This window comes from Alligator mississippiensis, chromosome 10 (assembly GCF_030867095.1).
Source record: "Alligator mississippiensis isolate rAllMis1 chromosome 10, rAllMis1, whole genome shotgun sequence".
In the NCBI taxonomy this organism is placed as follows: Eukaryota; Metazoa; Chordata; order Crocodylia; family Alligatoridae; genus Alligator; species Alligator mississippiensis.
Genome location: NC_081833.1, coordinates 53944690 through 53959673, shown reverse-complemented (window position 1 = coordinate 53959673; position 14984 = coordinate 53944690). Strand labels below are relative to the sequence as shown.

General features: G+C 46.1%; 1 protein-coding gene across 4 annotated transcripts in view; it reads right to left on the bottom strand.

Moving 5' to 3' along the window:
• Nucleotides 1-14558, bottom strand: part of SIAH1 (siah E3 ubiquitin protein ligase 1) — a 32152-nt gene extending 17594 nt beyond the window's left edge. Inside the window, exons 1-3 of one of the 4 annotated variants that reach the window (XM_059713804.1) lie at nucleotides 14472-14556; nucleotides 3221-3448; nucleotides 1244-1345 (exon numbers count right to left, since the gene is read on the bottom strand). In XM_059713804.1, the coding sequence (XP_059569787.1) occupies nucleotides 1244-1295 (52 nt within the window). In that variant the 5' untranslated portion in view covers nucleotides 1296-1345; nucleotides 3221-3448; nucleotides 14472-14556. Of the gene's footprint in view, nucleotides 1-1243; nucleotides 1346-3220; nucleotides 3449-12963; nucleotides 13008-14471 lie in introns of those variants that run through there. The other 3 variants (XM_006262187.4, XM_059713806.1, XM_059713805.1) reach the window with 3 other exon arrangements.
• Nucleotides 14559-14984: the final 426 nt, after the last annotated feature.

The following is a 14984-nucleotide window of genomic DNA, read 5'->3' as shown; positions in this document are numbered from 1 at the left end:
ATGTGTAGAGAGAGAACATATAGGCAAGATGGCTAACTAAAAATTACTTTCAACTGCAATGCTGTCAAACGAAGGTACATGCTTTACTAATGAAAATTTCTCTCACTGGGACAAAATACACCAATTGTGAAAGCTCACACAAGATTTTATGGGGCTCAGATATGATATTAGGAAATACAAACTAACAACTGCAGCAAAAATGACCCCACATTCAGAAAGATAAGAATTTTCATTATTTTATTGGGATATAAATTTTGAAGCACTACTATGATTGCTGAAGAGCCTTTGTTTATATCACTTACTCAACAAACAGTTAAGGACCATAAGTAGTTACCTGGCCTCACCTACTCCATTTAAAGTGGATTAAATCAAAAAGGAATATGGTGGCCCTCTATGCCAAAAGAAGAGAGTTCACCCACAGAGGGTGCAGACAGAAGTGCAGGTCCCAGCTGTAACTCAGAACAATTTTTGCAAAGCATTTCGAGTAACATTACCCCAGAGTAAACAGAACGTCACTGTTGGTTCCAGGGGGAAGGAGAATCTAGCTGTGGGCTGGGAGCCTGGAGCCACAGCATCAGCCAGGTCTCTCTGCCAGAATTCAGTTTGCAGAATGGAAGGGGGGAAAAAGGCAGCAGAGGGAGCTTATTCTTGGGGCTCCACAGCTGGTGCTGAAGGGTAGGGTGGGTGAAGTGGAGCCCTCCTCCTTCCCTACTTCAGAGGGGCTCCAATACACCTGCCATACCCTCCAGAGGAGCTGAAAAAACCCCAGACTGAACTCCCTCTGCTCCCTTCCCCCCCCCCATTCTGAAAACACTAACAGGCTGGGAACTCCCTAGACAAGTTACAAAAGACACTACATTTTGAAACGTCTATCTGATATCTCGTGCAAAGAGGGATCAGATTTTCACCACATTAGCCATTTTTGAAGCTGTTCATTTGTGTTTGGTCACAACTATAAACTGCTTTCTGTGGCTAGATCAGGCAAGAATTGTCACTTCTGTCTGCACCCAAAGTTATTATGGATCATCTGCTGCCATACTGTCTGTGACCTGACTAATTTACCATCCCACACCCAGTAAAAGCAATACAACTAAAAAAATGAGAAGGGGGGGAGGAAGGAAAATGTATTTTCATTCATTGTAGTTTAAATTTATTTCACAACCTGAAATTCAAGAGAACTTATTAAAGACTTCCTTTAAAACACTTCAAAGTATGTTATGGGAGGTTAAATAAATTGACCTACCTTCACCTTGTATTTCTCCTACTACCTTAGTGAGGAGTGAGGACACTGCCATTATCTGACATCTCCACGGTGCATACTCTTCTTAAAAGTGTTCATTACAGCCTACGGTTAGAATGTTTTCATAAAATCTCAGCCAAGCAGCTTGACAGCTAGTATATTAATATCCATTTCCTATTTTTCTATTGTTCTTCAGCATCTCCTGGCAAAATTTAGGGAACACAGGTTCATACCTCTAGCATTTTAAAAGCTTCTCTATTATATCAACAGTTCTATGAAGGTTCCCCTATCCTTTGATATGAACTCTAACACAATACATTGTGAGAGGCAAGGATTTCTTATGGTGATACCTTAATTAGACCAATACATTTATTGAGACGATACCTTGTCTCATTTGAGGAATTTCTATATCAAGACATTACCAAATCATATCTAAAAAGATGCCTTGCTATTCTTAAGCTTATTTGTGCACACGTTTATTTCAAAATCAACATAAAAATTCACCCATTCTCCCCTCTCCCACTGCTCTGTAATAGATTGTGTGTCTATTTTTTTTACTACTTATACAAGAACACGCTTTACAACCAATTTGCAAGTTCTTGAGAATGTGACAACCATAACAAAGAATAGACAAGTTATGTCAACTTTTAAATCTGAAAGCTTTATATTGGTCAAAAGTTAATGTACAGCCAAAAAGTTCATAACTTATTGATCCCCTAGAAATGTGCTCAACTCAAATACTCTGCACTCAATCTGATATACATATTAAAAGAAATAATCTTCAGCCGCCACACTATTTGGCAAGAAACACTAAAAGGCACAGATCTCACCATATATGCTATGCCAGAACCCACCCACACAAAATTTGCCAAAATCAAGGTAAATTTGATAGGGAGAAAAATATACACTTCTGAGTTTTATATAAAAGACTGTTCCAAAACATTTAAAAAACTTCCTCCCCATAATAGCTCATTTCCCCTGTATGCACTGAGCACACACAGAGCTATAACAATATTAAAATCAGGATAACCTTCCAGTAGCAAATCTAATCAAATAATTTCTGTAAACAAAGGCAGACAGTTACCACACAAAGTGCCAGGCATGGTGTTGGTTGCAATACAGGGTATCTGTACACAGTGATGATGTATAAAGGCAACAATTGCAAAACAAAGATTCCCCAATATCATTGTATGAACCATGATTCCACCCAGTTTTAACTAAGAATCTTAAGCATTTTGCAAGTAGAATAAGCTTATCAGGAAAAAAAACAAAGAAACATGAATCTTATTCACTCTAATAAACTAGCGATCAGAGTAAGCCTTAGAACAACCTATATAACTTTGCTCTTGGAAGTCACAATTAGAAGCCATAAAGCTATTCTTTACTGACAAATAAAATTAAAACTTCTAACTTGTATTTCTTAAGAAAACTGAATAGATGTGAAAGTTTGGGAACTGTGTGTTCCCAGTCTCATTTTGTGAAAATCATAGTGAATGTGCCATTTTGATGGTAACCTTGATTATGTCCTTCACTGTATGCTGTAACTGCCATACTGTATTGCATCATCATATTTGTGTTTGGGCTAAGGGTGTGGCACAGGAGTGTCTATCTTAATCCAAAAAAAGACCTCAGTATGGAATAAATTGAGTTATTCAAGACTATCTATTCCATTTTAAACACCTAGCCTATATTAATTCCAAGTACTTTTCACATACATACCAGCCCAAAGAAATGGCAGTGTAGGAGGGGAACTACTGCCAGAATCAGACAGCTAAGCAGGGGGAACTGAAGGACCTGACCCTGAATAATACCAACTAAAACCCTGAATAATCTCAGGCAGAAGTGAGAACAAGACTACATACAGGTGTTACTAGTTTTCAGAGATCTCTGTCCTGTATTGTCTAAAAATGAAGTGGGTGTGCATTTAAGAAGCTCCTTTGCCAACCCTCTTTCCTTATTTTGGTTCTCTGCATCACATACCTTTGAAGGTTTAAAATATAAACCGTAGTTCCAGAGTGAAGGGAGCACTGAGACGAGTGTAATGAAGGAACTGGGGACTTGGGATGACTAATGCACTGCTTCATAGGTCTAACTGGATGGCTGGATGGTGCGGTCCCGGGTGCTAAGAGTCATCAGACCCAAGCACCACAGAGCAGGAACAGTGCTCAGTCGAATCCTCAGACCCCGAGATTTATGGGACAGATAAACCTAACAACAGCAACAGACTGGTATTAACATAAGACAAGCTTAAAGTATAACAGCCTAATCTAAATTACAATATTTTAAGTCATTTAAATATTTTACATTTGCAATTAACATCTATTCTTAATCAAAGATATTAGCCATTATTATTATCTTCAGAATACAAAAAGAATCTAAACCAAACAAGGTAACACAAATTAGCTGATAATTTTAGAGATGCCTATAAATTCAAAATAACAATTCAGAAGAGCATTTATTCTTCAAAAATAATAGTTTAGAAGTAATGTTAAAAATCTTTTTTTTTTTTTCATACAACTGAAAGAGGGGAAATAAAAGACAACTTGGAAAGATTTAAAATACAAGTTTATGTCTTGTTCTTAAGATACAGGTTTCTAAGCTGTACATGAACAAGTTTCTACATTTCTTAATACATCTAAATATACCAGAAAAACTGTTGGCATTTGCTGTGAAATGAAGAGAAATACTTCCTTACAAAAAGAAATAGCACACTTTATATCTGGCTGATATGCAACAAGTAGAATATCAAGACCACTTCAGTAATTCCTATTTTAACAAATGAACACTTCTGCTATAAAGATGAGAGGATATACTGGTATTTCCACATCCCAGATAGTTTTAAATTCTTAAGCATTTCATTCCTTTAAAAATGTCTACATACATGTACCTTGTATTTCTAGCTGCCTGTCTCTGAATTACCAGGGCTGCTGTTTAACTCACTAGACTGAGGTTATTGAGGTAACTATGATTTTCTAAGTCCTGAAAGTGTTCTTCTAGTGCCTGCTGGCTTGCAGAGCATGCTTCCCATAAATTAATGCTGTAAAAATACGGCATTTCCTCATAAATAAGAGGAGACAAAACTAAACTGCTGGCTTCTTAAGACCACCAACCTTATCTGAAAAGTTTCAGGATTTCTTGAAACCTAAAGGTCATGCAGTCAGACAAATTTCTTGCAGTAGCATTAAAAAGTATGATTTAATGATAAGAGTGCTTGTGAGACCTGGATGCATCTCCATCACACACTTCTTGTGTGACCTTGGGCAAGCAGCTATACCTGAGGTCCCCATCTATAAAATACAGGTGAGACACTTTCCTGTCTTTCTTATATATCTGAACCTCCTTGTAAGAGATTCAGATGCTAGAGCAATTGGAACTGTAAGACAAAAGTATAGGAGGCTACATGTTTCAATATACTGGCAAACTGGAAAACTGAATCTCTAAACTTTTTAGATCCTATTCAAAACAGGCCCAGTTGAGCAGTAACCAAAAGCTACTGCCATTTGATAGTTTATGCCAGTGGTGCTCAAGCTACAGCCCACGGGCCAGAGCCAGCTCCTGAAGAGCCTGAATCTGGGGTAAAATCAGTGGCAAGCAGCTCAGCCCAGTGTAGCCATCACCAGGTTCAATAAATACAGCCACACAGACAATGAGAAGAACTACCAAGTTTTACTGGAAAGCAGTAAACGAGCCTCCACAGCCCTTTAGTTTCTCTAACTAGGTGATACCTGAGGGACCACCTCCAGATTGCAAACTCTCTGTCTCCTGTTAGGCAGCATCTATCACTACAACTGCCATCTTAACAATAATTACAAATGTCAGTTCACACAAAAATCAATTAACCCCCAAATCCATTAATCCCCAACAGAAAGATTACTAGCACTTCACCCTGGAGTGAGTCTTCACCACTCACTTTCCTATTTTCCCTCTTCTGCAGCTCCTAACAAGTTGGAGTTTTTCAGAAGGTTTCATTTTCTTCTCAGACCAATGAAGTATTAGATTTAGTTTCTCGTTTGTTTTTGGTGAGAAGCTTTTCCTCCAAGTCTAGATAGACTTGAGTCCTTATATTGGCATCCACCAGACTTGCACTTTTGGCAGCTGTGCTTCTACACATAGCACAAACTTAATTAGCTGCAGGCCACCAAGGCCAATTTCCTCTTTTTTTATGATAGTATTTCCATTTGTGTCCAGAGGTACATTTCTTTCCATGAGGACATGGGTGCTTCTAATGTTCTGGAACAACTGGTTTCTTCTTAGGAGATGCCCCAAATTTGAGCTGTGATGCTCAAGAGGATGACCATCAAGAACATGGATGTTGGGTCTTCTTCTACTGTAAGCACATACTTAACCAGGTTTTTTCTCGCAAGCTGTCAGATCCAAAACTGTATACTGGATAGTAACAATGCCAGAACTTTATATAGATGTAGTAGAATAAAATGGAAGAAGGAACAATGGTTTCATTTAAAGTGAACACTGGAGGTCAGATCAGTATTTTACCAGAGCATGAATACAGAAAATTCAATATCCCTTTGGCTGTTACATTTGTTCCTGAACAGACAATTATTGTCAATGTTTGTTGGACTCACTTTTGGATTAAATTTTAAAATTTCCTGTATTCACGCTCTGCTAAAAACATTAACGTAAGCTCCAGTGTCCAATTTAAATGACACCACTGTTCATCCCACTGTCTCTGGCAAAATTCAGTCCCCTCATTGATTTAGCCTGATTCTACCATATCGATATAAAATTCTTCTGGGATGCCCTCAACTGCGTGCACTTCAGGTTTTAGCGCTTGGCATCTGCAACACACCAGGCAAAACAGCTCCTCTCGGTACAGCTGAAACAGAGCTTTCCAAATGCAGCACAACATTTGGAGCCATGCTGCCTTCCACATCTGCTGTGTGTCTGCCTGTGAGCTCTCCCTCCCTTAGAGGGCGACCTACGGATGAGCCACTTCTTCCCGCAACATTCTTTCATACCTATGATATAGACAACTCCTTTTGGTGCATTCAGCTCTGCAGCATGGGTCTTCACAATTTCTGCTGTACATTCAGAGAGTCTTTCTAGGGGTAAGGTTCCCTCACACAATAGCCTTTCTTGTAACACAGTGTTTGCAATGCCACAAATAATCATATCTCTAATCAGAAATTCTGTCAAGTTCCCAAGAACACAGCTCTTCCTAGCTCAGTAACATACTGAACTGTACTTCATTCTGTTGTTTATTTGCACATAAAAATAATCTGTGCCTTTCAGGAGTCTCATTCTTTTTTGGTATGCAGTATGCCTCAAATTTGGACAGTATTGCACTTAACTGCATATTTTGGCCTTCTTCAAAGATAAACATGTCATAAACACCCAGGGCTTTCTCCCCCACAATATGGAAGATGACAGAGAATTTGACTCTCTTGTTACTTTCTCTCTTCTCCCCTGTGGCTGCTAGGTACCATTCAAACCTTTGTCTGAACACCCTCCAGGTCTCTGCCATATTGCCGGACATCAGAAGAGCAGGTGGAGGTTGCAGAACTTACATGACTTAATGTCCTTAAACTAACAGCAGAAAGATCACTTACAGAGGCCCTTGTCCTTCTACAGGGCTAAACTGCTCCCCTTGCTTTCAGCTTAGCTCTCAGATTTTTTCAAGTTGTCTCATTTGCCACTCCTGATACCAGGTAGTAATCACCAAGTTCAACAAACAAACACATAAAGAATGAGAAGAACTAACAAGTTTCATCACCAGGGATCCAGGTTTTCCATTTCCCATGGGAAAACTGAGTAAAACGCAAATTTCCCACCTTACCAGAGTAAAACACAGATTTCTCATTTTAGCAGAGAAACCTGTGGATTTTGCAGTTTTGCAACAGCCCTCTACAGGATGGCAGAGCTCCAGCCTGCAAAGGGCTGGGAGGGACTAAGAGGAGGGCAGTTAGGCAGGGGGACACCATATCAGGCAGCCTGGAGAACAGCTCCCATGGGTAAGCTGGGGTGGGGATCAAGGCCCCCCACAGGAAGGGAGGGAGTTGGGCAGAGCTGGGGCTACTGCCCAGCCAGGCAGTGTGTGGGGCTTAGGGCCCAGGGCTGCAATGCATGATGGCAGGGCCCCAGTACAGAGCAGGACAGGATTGCAGGCAGTTTGTTCGGGGGGCTTCAGGGTAGGGCCAACTCCCCACTGCTGCGCACACCAGAGAGGGAGGGGGGACCCATGACCCCCAGATCTGCACGCAGGGTGAAGACAGACTGCCTGCTGCAGGCTCCTGCCCTGCTGCCCTCCCTTGGTGCCTCCACAGCCCAGCAGGTGTGACCCAGCACTGCAGGGCAGTGGAGCCACACAGGAAAGCTGCTTGCCGCTGCAAGCTTTGCGCTGCTCTATGCACAGCAGGAGCAGTGCAGAGTTGGGCCCCTCACTGCTGCCACACATGCAGGGGACACCTTGCCAGGGCAGCACAGCACTGGCAGCAGCAAGCAGCTTTCCTGAGTGGCTCCACTCTGCCCTGCAGCACCAGGTCTGCCCTGGAGGCACCAAGGGTGGGAACCTGAGCCTGCAGTAGGCAGCATGCACACACCCCACACATAGATCTGAGGGGCATGGGTTCCTCCAGCCCCCCAGGAGTGTGCAGAGCCATGAGGAGCCAGTCCCACCACACCCAAACCCATGGGGGGGGGCCCAGGACAGGGAACAGGACAGCATGCCAGGCTCCGCTCAGCTGCAGCAGCTGCCCTCTCCTGCCACAGGCAGGGGGCTGCACGCCCAGGTCCCTGGCCCCATAGCCCTGGCACCTGGGGGCCCCTCCAGCAGGGCTGAGGAAGCAGGGGCTGTGGGTGGGGAGCAAGGGACACCAGTAGGGCTGGGGGAGTAAGGGGCACCAATAAGGCTGGAGGGTTTGGGGAGAGTAGGAGGGCTTTCATTTTAATCATGTACTTTGAGGTTTTTAAATAAGATAATTTGCCATTTTTTTTTTTAATTACTGAAAACTAGGATTCCTGTTTATCACAGAATAGCAGACCTTCAGTTTTTCAACCTCACTAAACAGATAGTCCCTCAGTGACGGAGCATCTCCAAACTCCCTCAGTATTCCGTTAGGGAACATCTCTAAACTGTAGCTTCTATCACTACACCCAATGCATCCCCTTCCCCTGCCCTATGTCATGTCACTGATCCTCACCCCACAGCCCTCCCTGCTGTCCCTCTTCCCTCCCTTACAGAAGGTACTGCTAACTCTCCCCCTCCCTCTCTTTGTCATCAGTGGCAGGTATTGTTTACTGGAGGCAGTTCTCTTGCTCCTTCCCCCCCTATTGCAACATTGGCTGCCTCTTCTCCTCCCTTAGGGGTGATCTGCTGGTGCAGCCAGTTTTATGCTAAATTAGTTGATGGTCTTTATCCTGTTACATGAGGTATCCTCATTACAAGTGCTGTAAGCTGGCATACCCCTTGGCAGGAAAAAAGCCAAGACCTGAATAGTGATGGATACTGAACTACGTCCAGCCTTAAACAGGCATCTCTTCAAGTCATGAGGCAATTTAGGGAAATAGGCATCATGCAGCTCCTTCCTTACCAACTATACCACTTCAAAAAGATTTTTAATTGCCAAGTTTGCCTATTCAGAACCTTCTCTTACAAAACACTAGGAGTAGTATCCTTGGCATTTTGGTCACCTAACATTTTTCACTCCAAAAGATAACTGCAGTTTTCTTTGTGAAGCTCTAACATCTGCACTGTTTGAAGCAGGCCCTTTAAGTTCAGCAGGGAGAAAGGTGTGGGACTATGCAAGTGTTTTATTTTGGTCTCCTCTAATTTTCTCAGGTTTAGCTGAATTATCAACTGTCCAAAGTTACTGTTTAATTCCTTTTGCAATGCTCAGGAAAATGTTGATAACATGTCCAAAGTAAAAACTGAGCGCAACCCCTCTAAAGAGACTAGCCCTATTACCACAGCATTGGCAGACAAGCCAAGCCAAGAACATCTAGAAGATGCCATAGCAGATATAGTAGCAAAATTAAAAAAAAAAAAACGTTCACGCCAAACTCTTCACAGACAGCACGTGGCACCAAAAACCATCTTCCCATCTGGGACAACAACCTTTGCCTAGTAATAGCTAACACAGATTTCAAACCCTGTGACAATGATGCATGCAAGAGACTGTTATAGACATGTGTATAACTGCCAGGCTGTTATAGATATGAATAATATATTTTTCCTTTAAGGAGCATAGAAACTTTTAAAAATAGTCTTGTGTTTCTTTTGAATAGGCCACAAGTTAAATACTTGGGAAACCTTAATTCTTCTCCCTTATGCATATATATTATAATACATCATTTAATTACACTAATCACACACTGCTCTTTTCCAGGATCCTATTCTATTGAATACACTAGCTGGATACATTAGGACAGGGGCAGGCAATTATTTTGGGTGGAGAGCCACTTACCAAGTTTTGGCAAGCCATCAAGGGTCACAAGGGTAGCCCAGCCCCTTGACAGGTGTCCTGCCCCCTGGTCACCATTTTATGACCGGAAGTCCCAACTTTAACCCCTGACCTTTGCCACCAGAAGTTCCTCTTCTTCTGCCCCCCAGAAGTACTCCTTTCAGCAAGGGTTTGTCATCTCGGAACCAGAAAAATACCAAAGTTATATTCTAAAAATCAAACATTTCCTACAACATTCATTAATTTAATTTCAAAAAATATTTTGGCCTGATTTACACGCGTTTGTGCAGTGTACATAGACGTGATAGTACAACAGCTTAAAATGAAGTCTTAGTCTTGTATACTATAGGGGTGTATGTGGTGTGGATGGCTTTGGGGTTTGTGGGGTGCTGGGAGTGTGGGGAAAGCGTGCTGGGGGAGGGTTGTGGCACATGTAGAAGGGGAGGATTTGCACACATCCCCTCCACAGCAGGCAGAGCCCTCCCCCCCACCCCCCACCCCCGTGCTGCTCCAAGCCCAATTTCTGGGCTCCAGGCCCTGGGCCACTGGCACAGTCCCATGCTCCCGCTCCCAGACGCTCTCCCCCCCCCCCCCCCCCCAGCTGCCCTTCTGCCACTTCCCTGTCCATCCTATCCTCCCCTTCGCTGCTCCGACACCATGTTCCAGCTGCATGACCGAGACGGCAGGACACAGCAGGGCCCAGCCTGGTCCAGCCAGCACGGCACGGAGCCAGCAGAGAATCGCAGGAGCTGGGCCGGCTCCTGCTGCGTCCTGTGGCCTGGTGTTGCAGCCAAGAACCATGTGGTGCCAGACTGACTGGCAGGGTGGTGGAGGGGAGTGGTGGCAGCAGCAGGCGAGCAGCTGTGGCAAACAGAAGGAAGTAGCAGCAAGCAGGCACGTGGAATGCAGTGACAGTTAAGTGGGAGCATGGGGCCCATGTAGTGAGCCGGGGCAGTGCTGGCAGGGCCCAGAGCTGGGTGGCAGGGGCCAGCAGGGCTCTATGGAGCCAGGCCAGGCTGTGCCAGCAGGAAGAGGGGGATCCAGCCCAGCCATCCACTCCTGTCGCCCTACTCTGGGCCCTGCTGGCCCTGGCCTGGCCCCAGCACACTACACAGACCCCACACTTCTGCCCAGCAATCGCTGAGCTCAGTGTGCCTGTTCGTTGCCCCTCCCCCTTGCCTGCTGCCTCTTTCACAGTTTCCCCCCCTGCAGCTACTGCCATTCCTCTCCACCCGTAGAAGGATCTGCTCCACATGGCTCCTGGATACAGTGCCGGGACTGCAGCAACTGGCTTGGCCCAACACTGAGGACTGGGGTGATTGCCTACAGTCCTCCCCTGCCTCCCCCCACTTCTTACCTGAATACCCTCTGGCACAGGGAGGCAGGAACAGACCCAGGGGCCGAGGCCAGAAGCCTCTGCTCCCCACAGGGCTTCTGTTGGGGGGTGGGAGCTGCTGGGCCTTGCTTCTGCAGCTGCTTGATCCTGCTAGTGGCTTCCCCTGGGTCCTACTGCCCCCATCTTCTGTCAACTTTGACAGGCAGCTAGAGAAGGTAATATTTATCTGCCTCTAAATTTTTTAGAGATCCCACAGGCCATACAGAATGGCCTGGCAGGCCATATTTGGTCTGTGGACCATATTCTGCCTGCCCCTGCATTAGGAGAAGAATTAAGGCTACACACGGAACAACATATTACAAATATTTATCATCTAAATGCTTGACATATCTTCTAAGAATTCTGCCCTAAAAGTAATGACAAAGACTGTGTATGCAAGACATCATGTCTATCACGATTTCATCCAATGCATTCATTTTACAAGTGAAATATTTCTTCTAACTGCCAGCCCTATGCTCAACCTTAGCTCTGAAAGTCACACTGCAACCTTAAAATATACCAGTATAACAACTACTCTGCTAGCCAAATTATCCCTCTGTCACACCTGTGCAACCTGTCTTCAAATTACATCCTCAGTTCTACTTGTGTAACCATGGCTGTAAAATGGCGTTATACAAATGTAACCAATACAGGTCTTGGCTCTCCAGCCTCAAGAAGAAATGAAAGGGTAAATCAATATATTAAAATAAACAGCTGTCTATAAAGATCAAATCTTTCGATCAAACCTATTACCATTTTCACTATTACTTACCAAAAAACGATTTCACTACTACTTTTGAGGGGGAGGAAAATAATAGAATTAGGCTTGGCCACCTACAAGTTGCAGTTTCTCCAACGGGCTTGTAACTGGCTTACATCAATTGATGAAAATACACCTTAACATTGGCATGCCATTCAAAAGGAGACCTCTATTTCAACATTATCCAAAACACAGAGCATGCAATATTCAAAACAAACACTCAAACAGACCAATTTTAATCCCTGTAGCAGTCTTACACTCCCAGAACCCAATTTAGGATCCCTTGTACATTTAAAATCCATTTAGTAACACATCCACAACAAAAGAATGAACCCTGAAAGGTAAACTAAAAGGCTTTATACCTGCCAAGATCAAAGTTCTGTTTCTTTTTTAAAAGCAGATGACATCATCAATGTCACCTAAGCAATATAAGGTGTTACCACTGTGCTTATTTTGTGCCTTAGCAAGGTCATCAATTATTGCAGGCACAGATACAAACTCTCACTTCAGGTCTCACAGAAAAAGAAGTGCTCAACAACTACTGCCCGACTGTTTGCTTTCCCCCACACACTTTGCACCAGCTTTAAAGCAGTAGGTACAATATTTAAAGCAATTCCAGTTTTAAAGCAAGTTGCACTCTGCCATTTTGATGTTGAACACATTTTCACTGGAGAAATAAAGAAATCTCAAATTCAATATGCACTCCGAAAAATATTATGATACCACCACCAAACAAACTATTCACATTAGTGAATGTCTGTATCTAGGGTGAACTGTATTTATTTAGCACTTTATCTGAAGAAAACACTGTAGTAACGTTAACCAAGTCTCACGTCATTCTTGTTAGATGAGCTAAGATTCCCCATTTTACAAAGAATAAGACAGAGTTGGAATGACTCGCCTGAGGCCATGAAGAACATCACTATGGAGAGTCAGGATTAGAACTCGGGCAACTGCTACAGAATAAATGCTACATAAATATTAGATAATTATGCATCACCATTATTTTGGCACTGACACTATCTAGTAACCAGAACAAAAGAGTTTAAGATGTATTCCAGAAAGGTAAGGAACATTACGAGTCACTGAATTAAAAGCAATTTTGCCACAACTGCATGCTAAAAGAATGACATTTCAGGTAAACCTTACTGTTACCTGGAAATGCACCTACCCAGTGTTGTTTTGCATGGTCTAGTTCTATTGTTTGATCTGTAAGGCAAAAAATTAAAGTTTTCCTCATGAAACAAGTGAACATTTCTTTGAAAGGTATAACATGTATACCTCAGAAGTTTGCAGCTTTCCAATAGAAAATTATGCGAAATAGTCATTACAGTTAGATATATCTAAGAGACAAGCCTTAGTTGCTAATTAAACCTTTCATTACAGCTAAAAAGCATGAAGTTTCACTTACAGCACACACTTAACATATTGCTTTTACTTTTAAGATCTGACAATCAAAACAGTCATCGTAATTTACAGCCAGTTCTTCCATGTATTAAAATCTTCTCTGCCCCCCCCCCCCCGAAAGGGGGTGGGGGTGGGGGGGGATATCCCTAAAGTTTTAGGCCTGAACCAATCTTAAGACATGAATTACTAACTGCCCAAGTTAAGATTTCTATATTTTCCATTGTTATAGCCACCTTTACAAGTGGGTAAGTCAGCTTCCACCGAGATGAATGCAAATATCTTACTATAGGTCAGTTTCTGCACCCAATGTTTTACCATAAAAACAAACAGCAAACCCATCACTCCTTGGATTTATTCACTGAATGTCAACAACAAAAAAAGTCAACAGCCCACACGAGGAAATGGCCCCTCCTACTCTCTCAACTTATTTTCTAACCAAGTAAGCCAGGATCCAAATACCACCCCCAAAGGAGTGGCAAGTGATGTCCACAGCACAGCGCAGCTTGTCCTGCGGCAAGAACTGCACTGAGAGGGAGGGTGACCAGGCAAATGCCTCCTACCTTCAGGCCCCTCAGACCCGGATTCAAGATTAGGAGCAAGGCAAGACTTCCTCAAGGCGGGGGCTTCCTCCCTCAGTTCCTCCCTGCCCGGACCTTTCCTCAGCTCAGCCCTGCCGGCACCCACCGCCCCAGCCCCGTCCCCGCAGCCCTCCCCCCGCGACACCTCGGCGGGCGGGCAGGACACGGTGGCGCCGGGGGATCAGCTGCGTCAGAGCCGCGGGGTCTGTCACAGGCTGCAGCAGGCCGGGGCCGGGGCTGCGGCTCGGAAGGGGCGGCTGAGGGGAGGGAAGAGAGAGGACCGGGGCCAGACGGGGAGATGCTGAGCCCGAAGAGGCCGGGCTGCCCCCCCCAGCGGGAACGCGCCGGGAGGCCGCCGGGGTGGGGGTGGCGCAGCTGCGGGGCTGCTCCCCTTGCTTCCCTCCCTCCCCCTACAGCCGCGCCGGAGGAGAGGAGGCCTGGCGGGCCGGACCAGGCCAGGCCCTGCTTGCGGCCTCCCCGCGCTGCAGCCTGCGCCGCCTGCGGCCGGGCCCGAGCACAAAGCGGCGGGGCCGGGGCCGGGCCGCACGTGGCCGCGGCTCCGCACAAAGGCCCGGGCCGGACTCGCACCCCCCCGGCGAGCGAGCGCGCGCGCGCCCCGAGCCGCCAGGCCGCGCCGGGGCCTGCTCCGCTAGGGGAAGGGGAAGGCGGCCCCGGGCCGGGCCGCCACACTCACCTGAGGGCGCCGGGGTGGGCTGCGCGGCCCCGCTGCAAGCGGCCTAGTCCCGCTCCCCCTCCCTGCTCGGCGCGGCGAGTCGCTGCGGACGCGCTCAGAGCCGGCCCGGCACGCGCCCGCCCCTCCCCGCCGGCCCCGCCCGCGCCGCCGCCTCCCGCTCCCGCTCCCGCCGGCCCAGGACGCGCCGCTCGGGAGCGCGCACTTGCCAGCGAGGCGCGTCCCCGGCGGCGGCCACTGCCGCGCACGCAGCCCGCGCACCCGGCAGCGTCACGCGCCCCCTGCAGGCCCCTCCCCGCGGCGGGGCCGGTTGCGCAGGCGCGGAGCGACCCCGCGGGAACAGCTGCAGCGGGGGCCTGCGACTCCCCCGTCGCCCCGCCCCGCGCCGCGCACCGTCACGGGACAAGCCCCGAGCTCGCCCCCGGGCTCCCGCGGTGAGGCCGCGGCCGAGGGCTGCGCTGGCGAGACGGGCCTGGCGTGCTAAAGGCGTGAGGACGTGTCAGTGCCGGGGAGGCC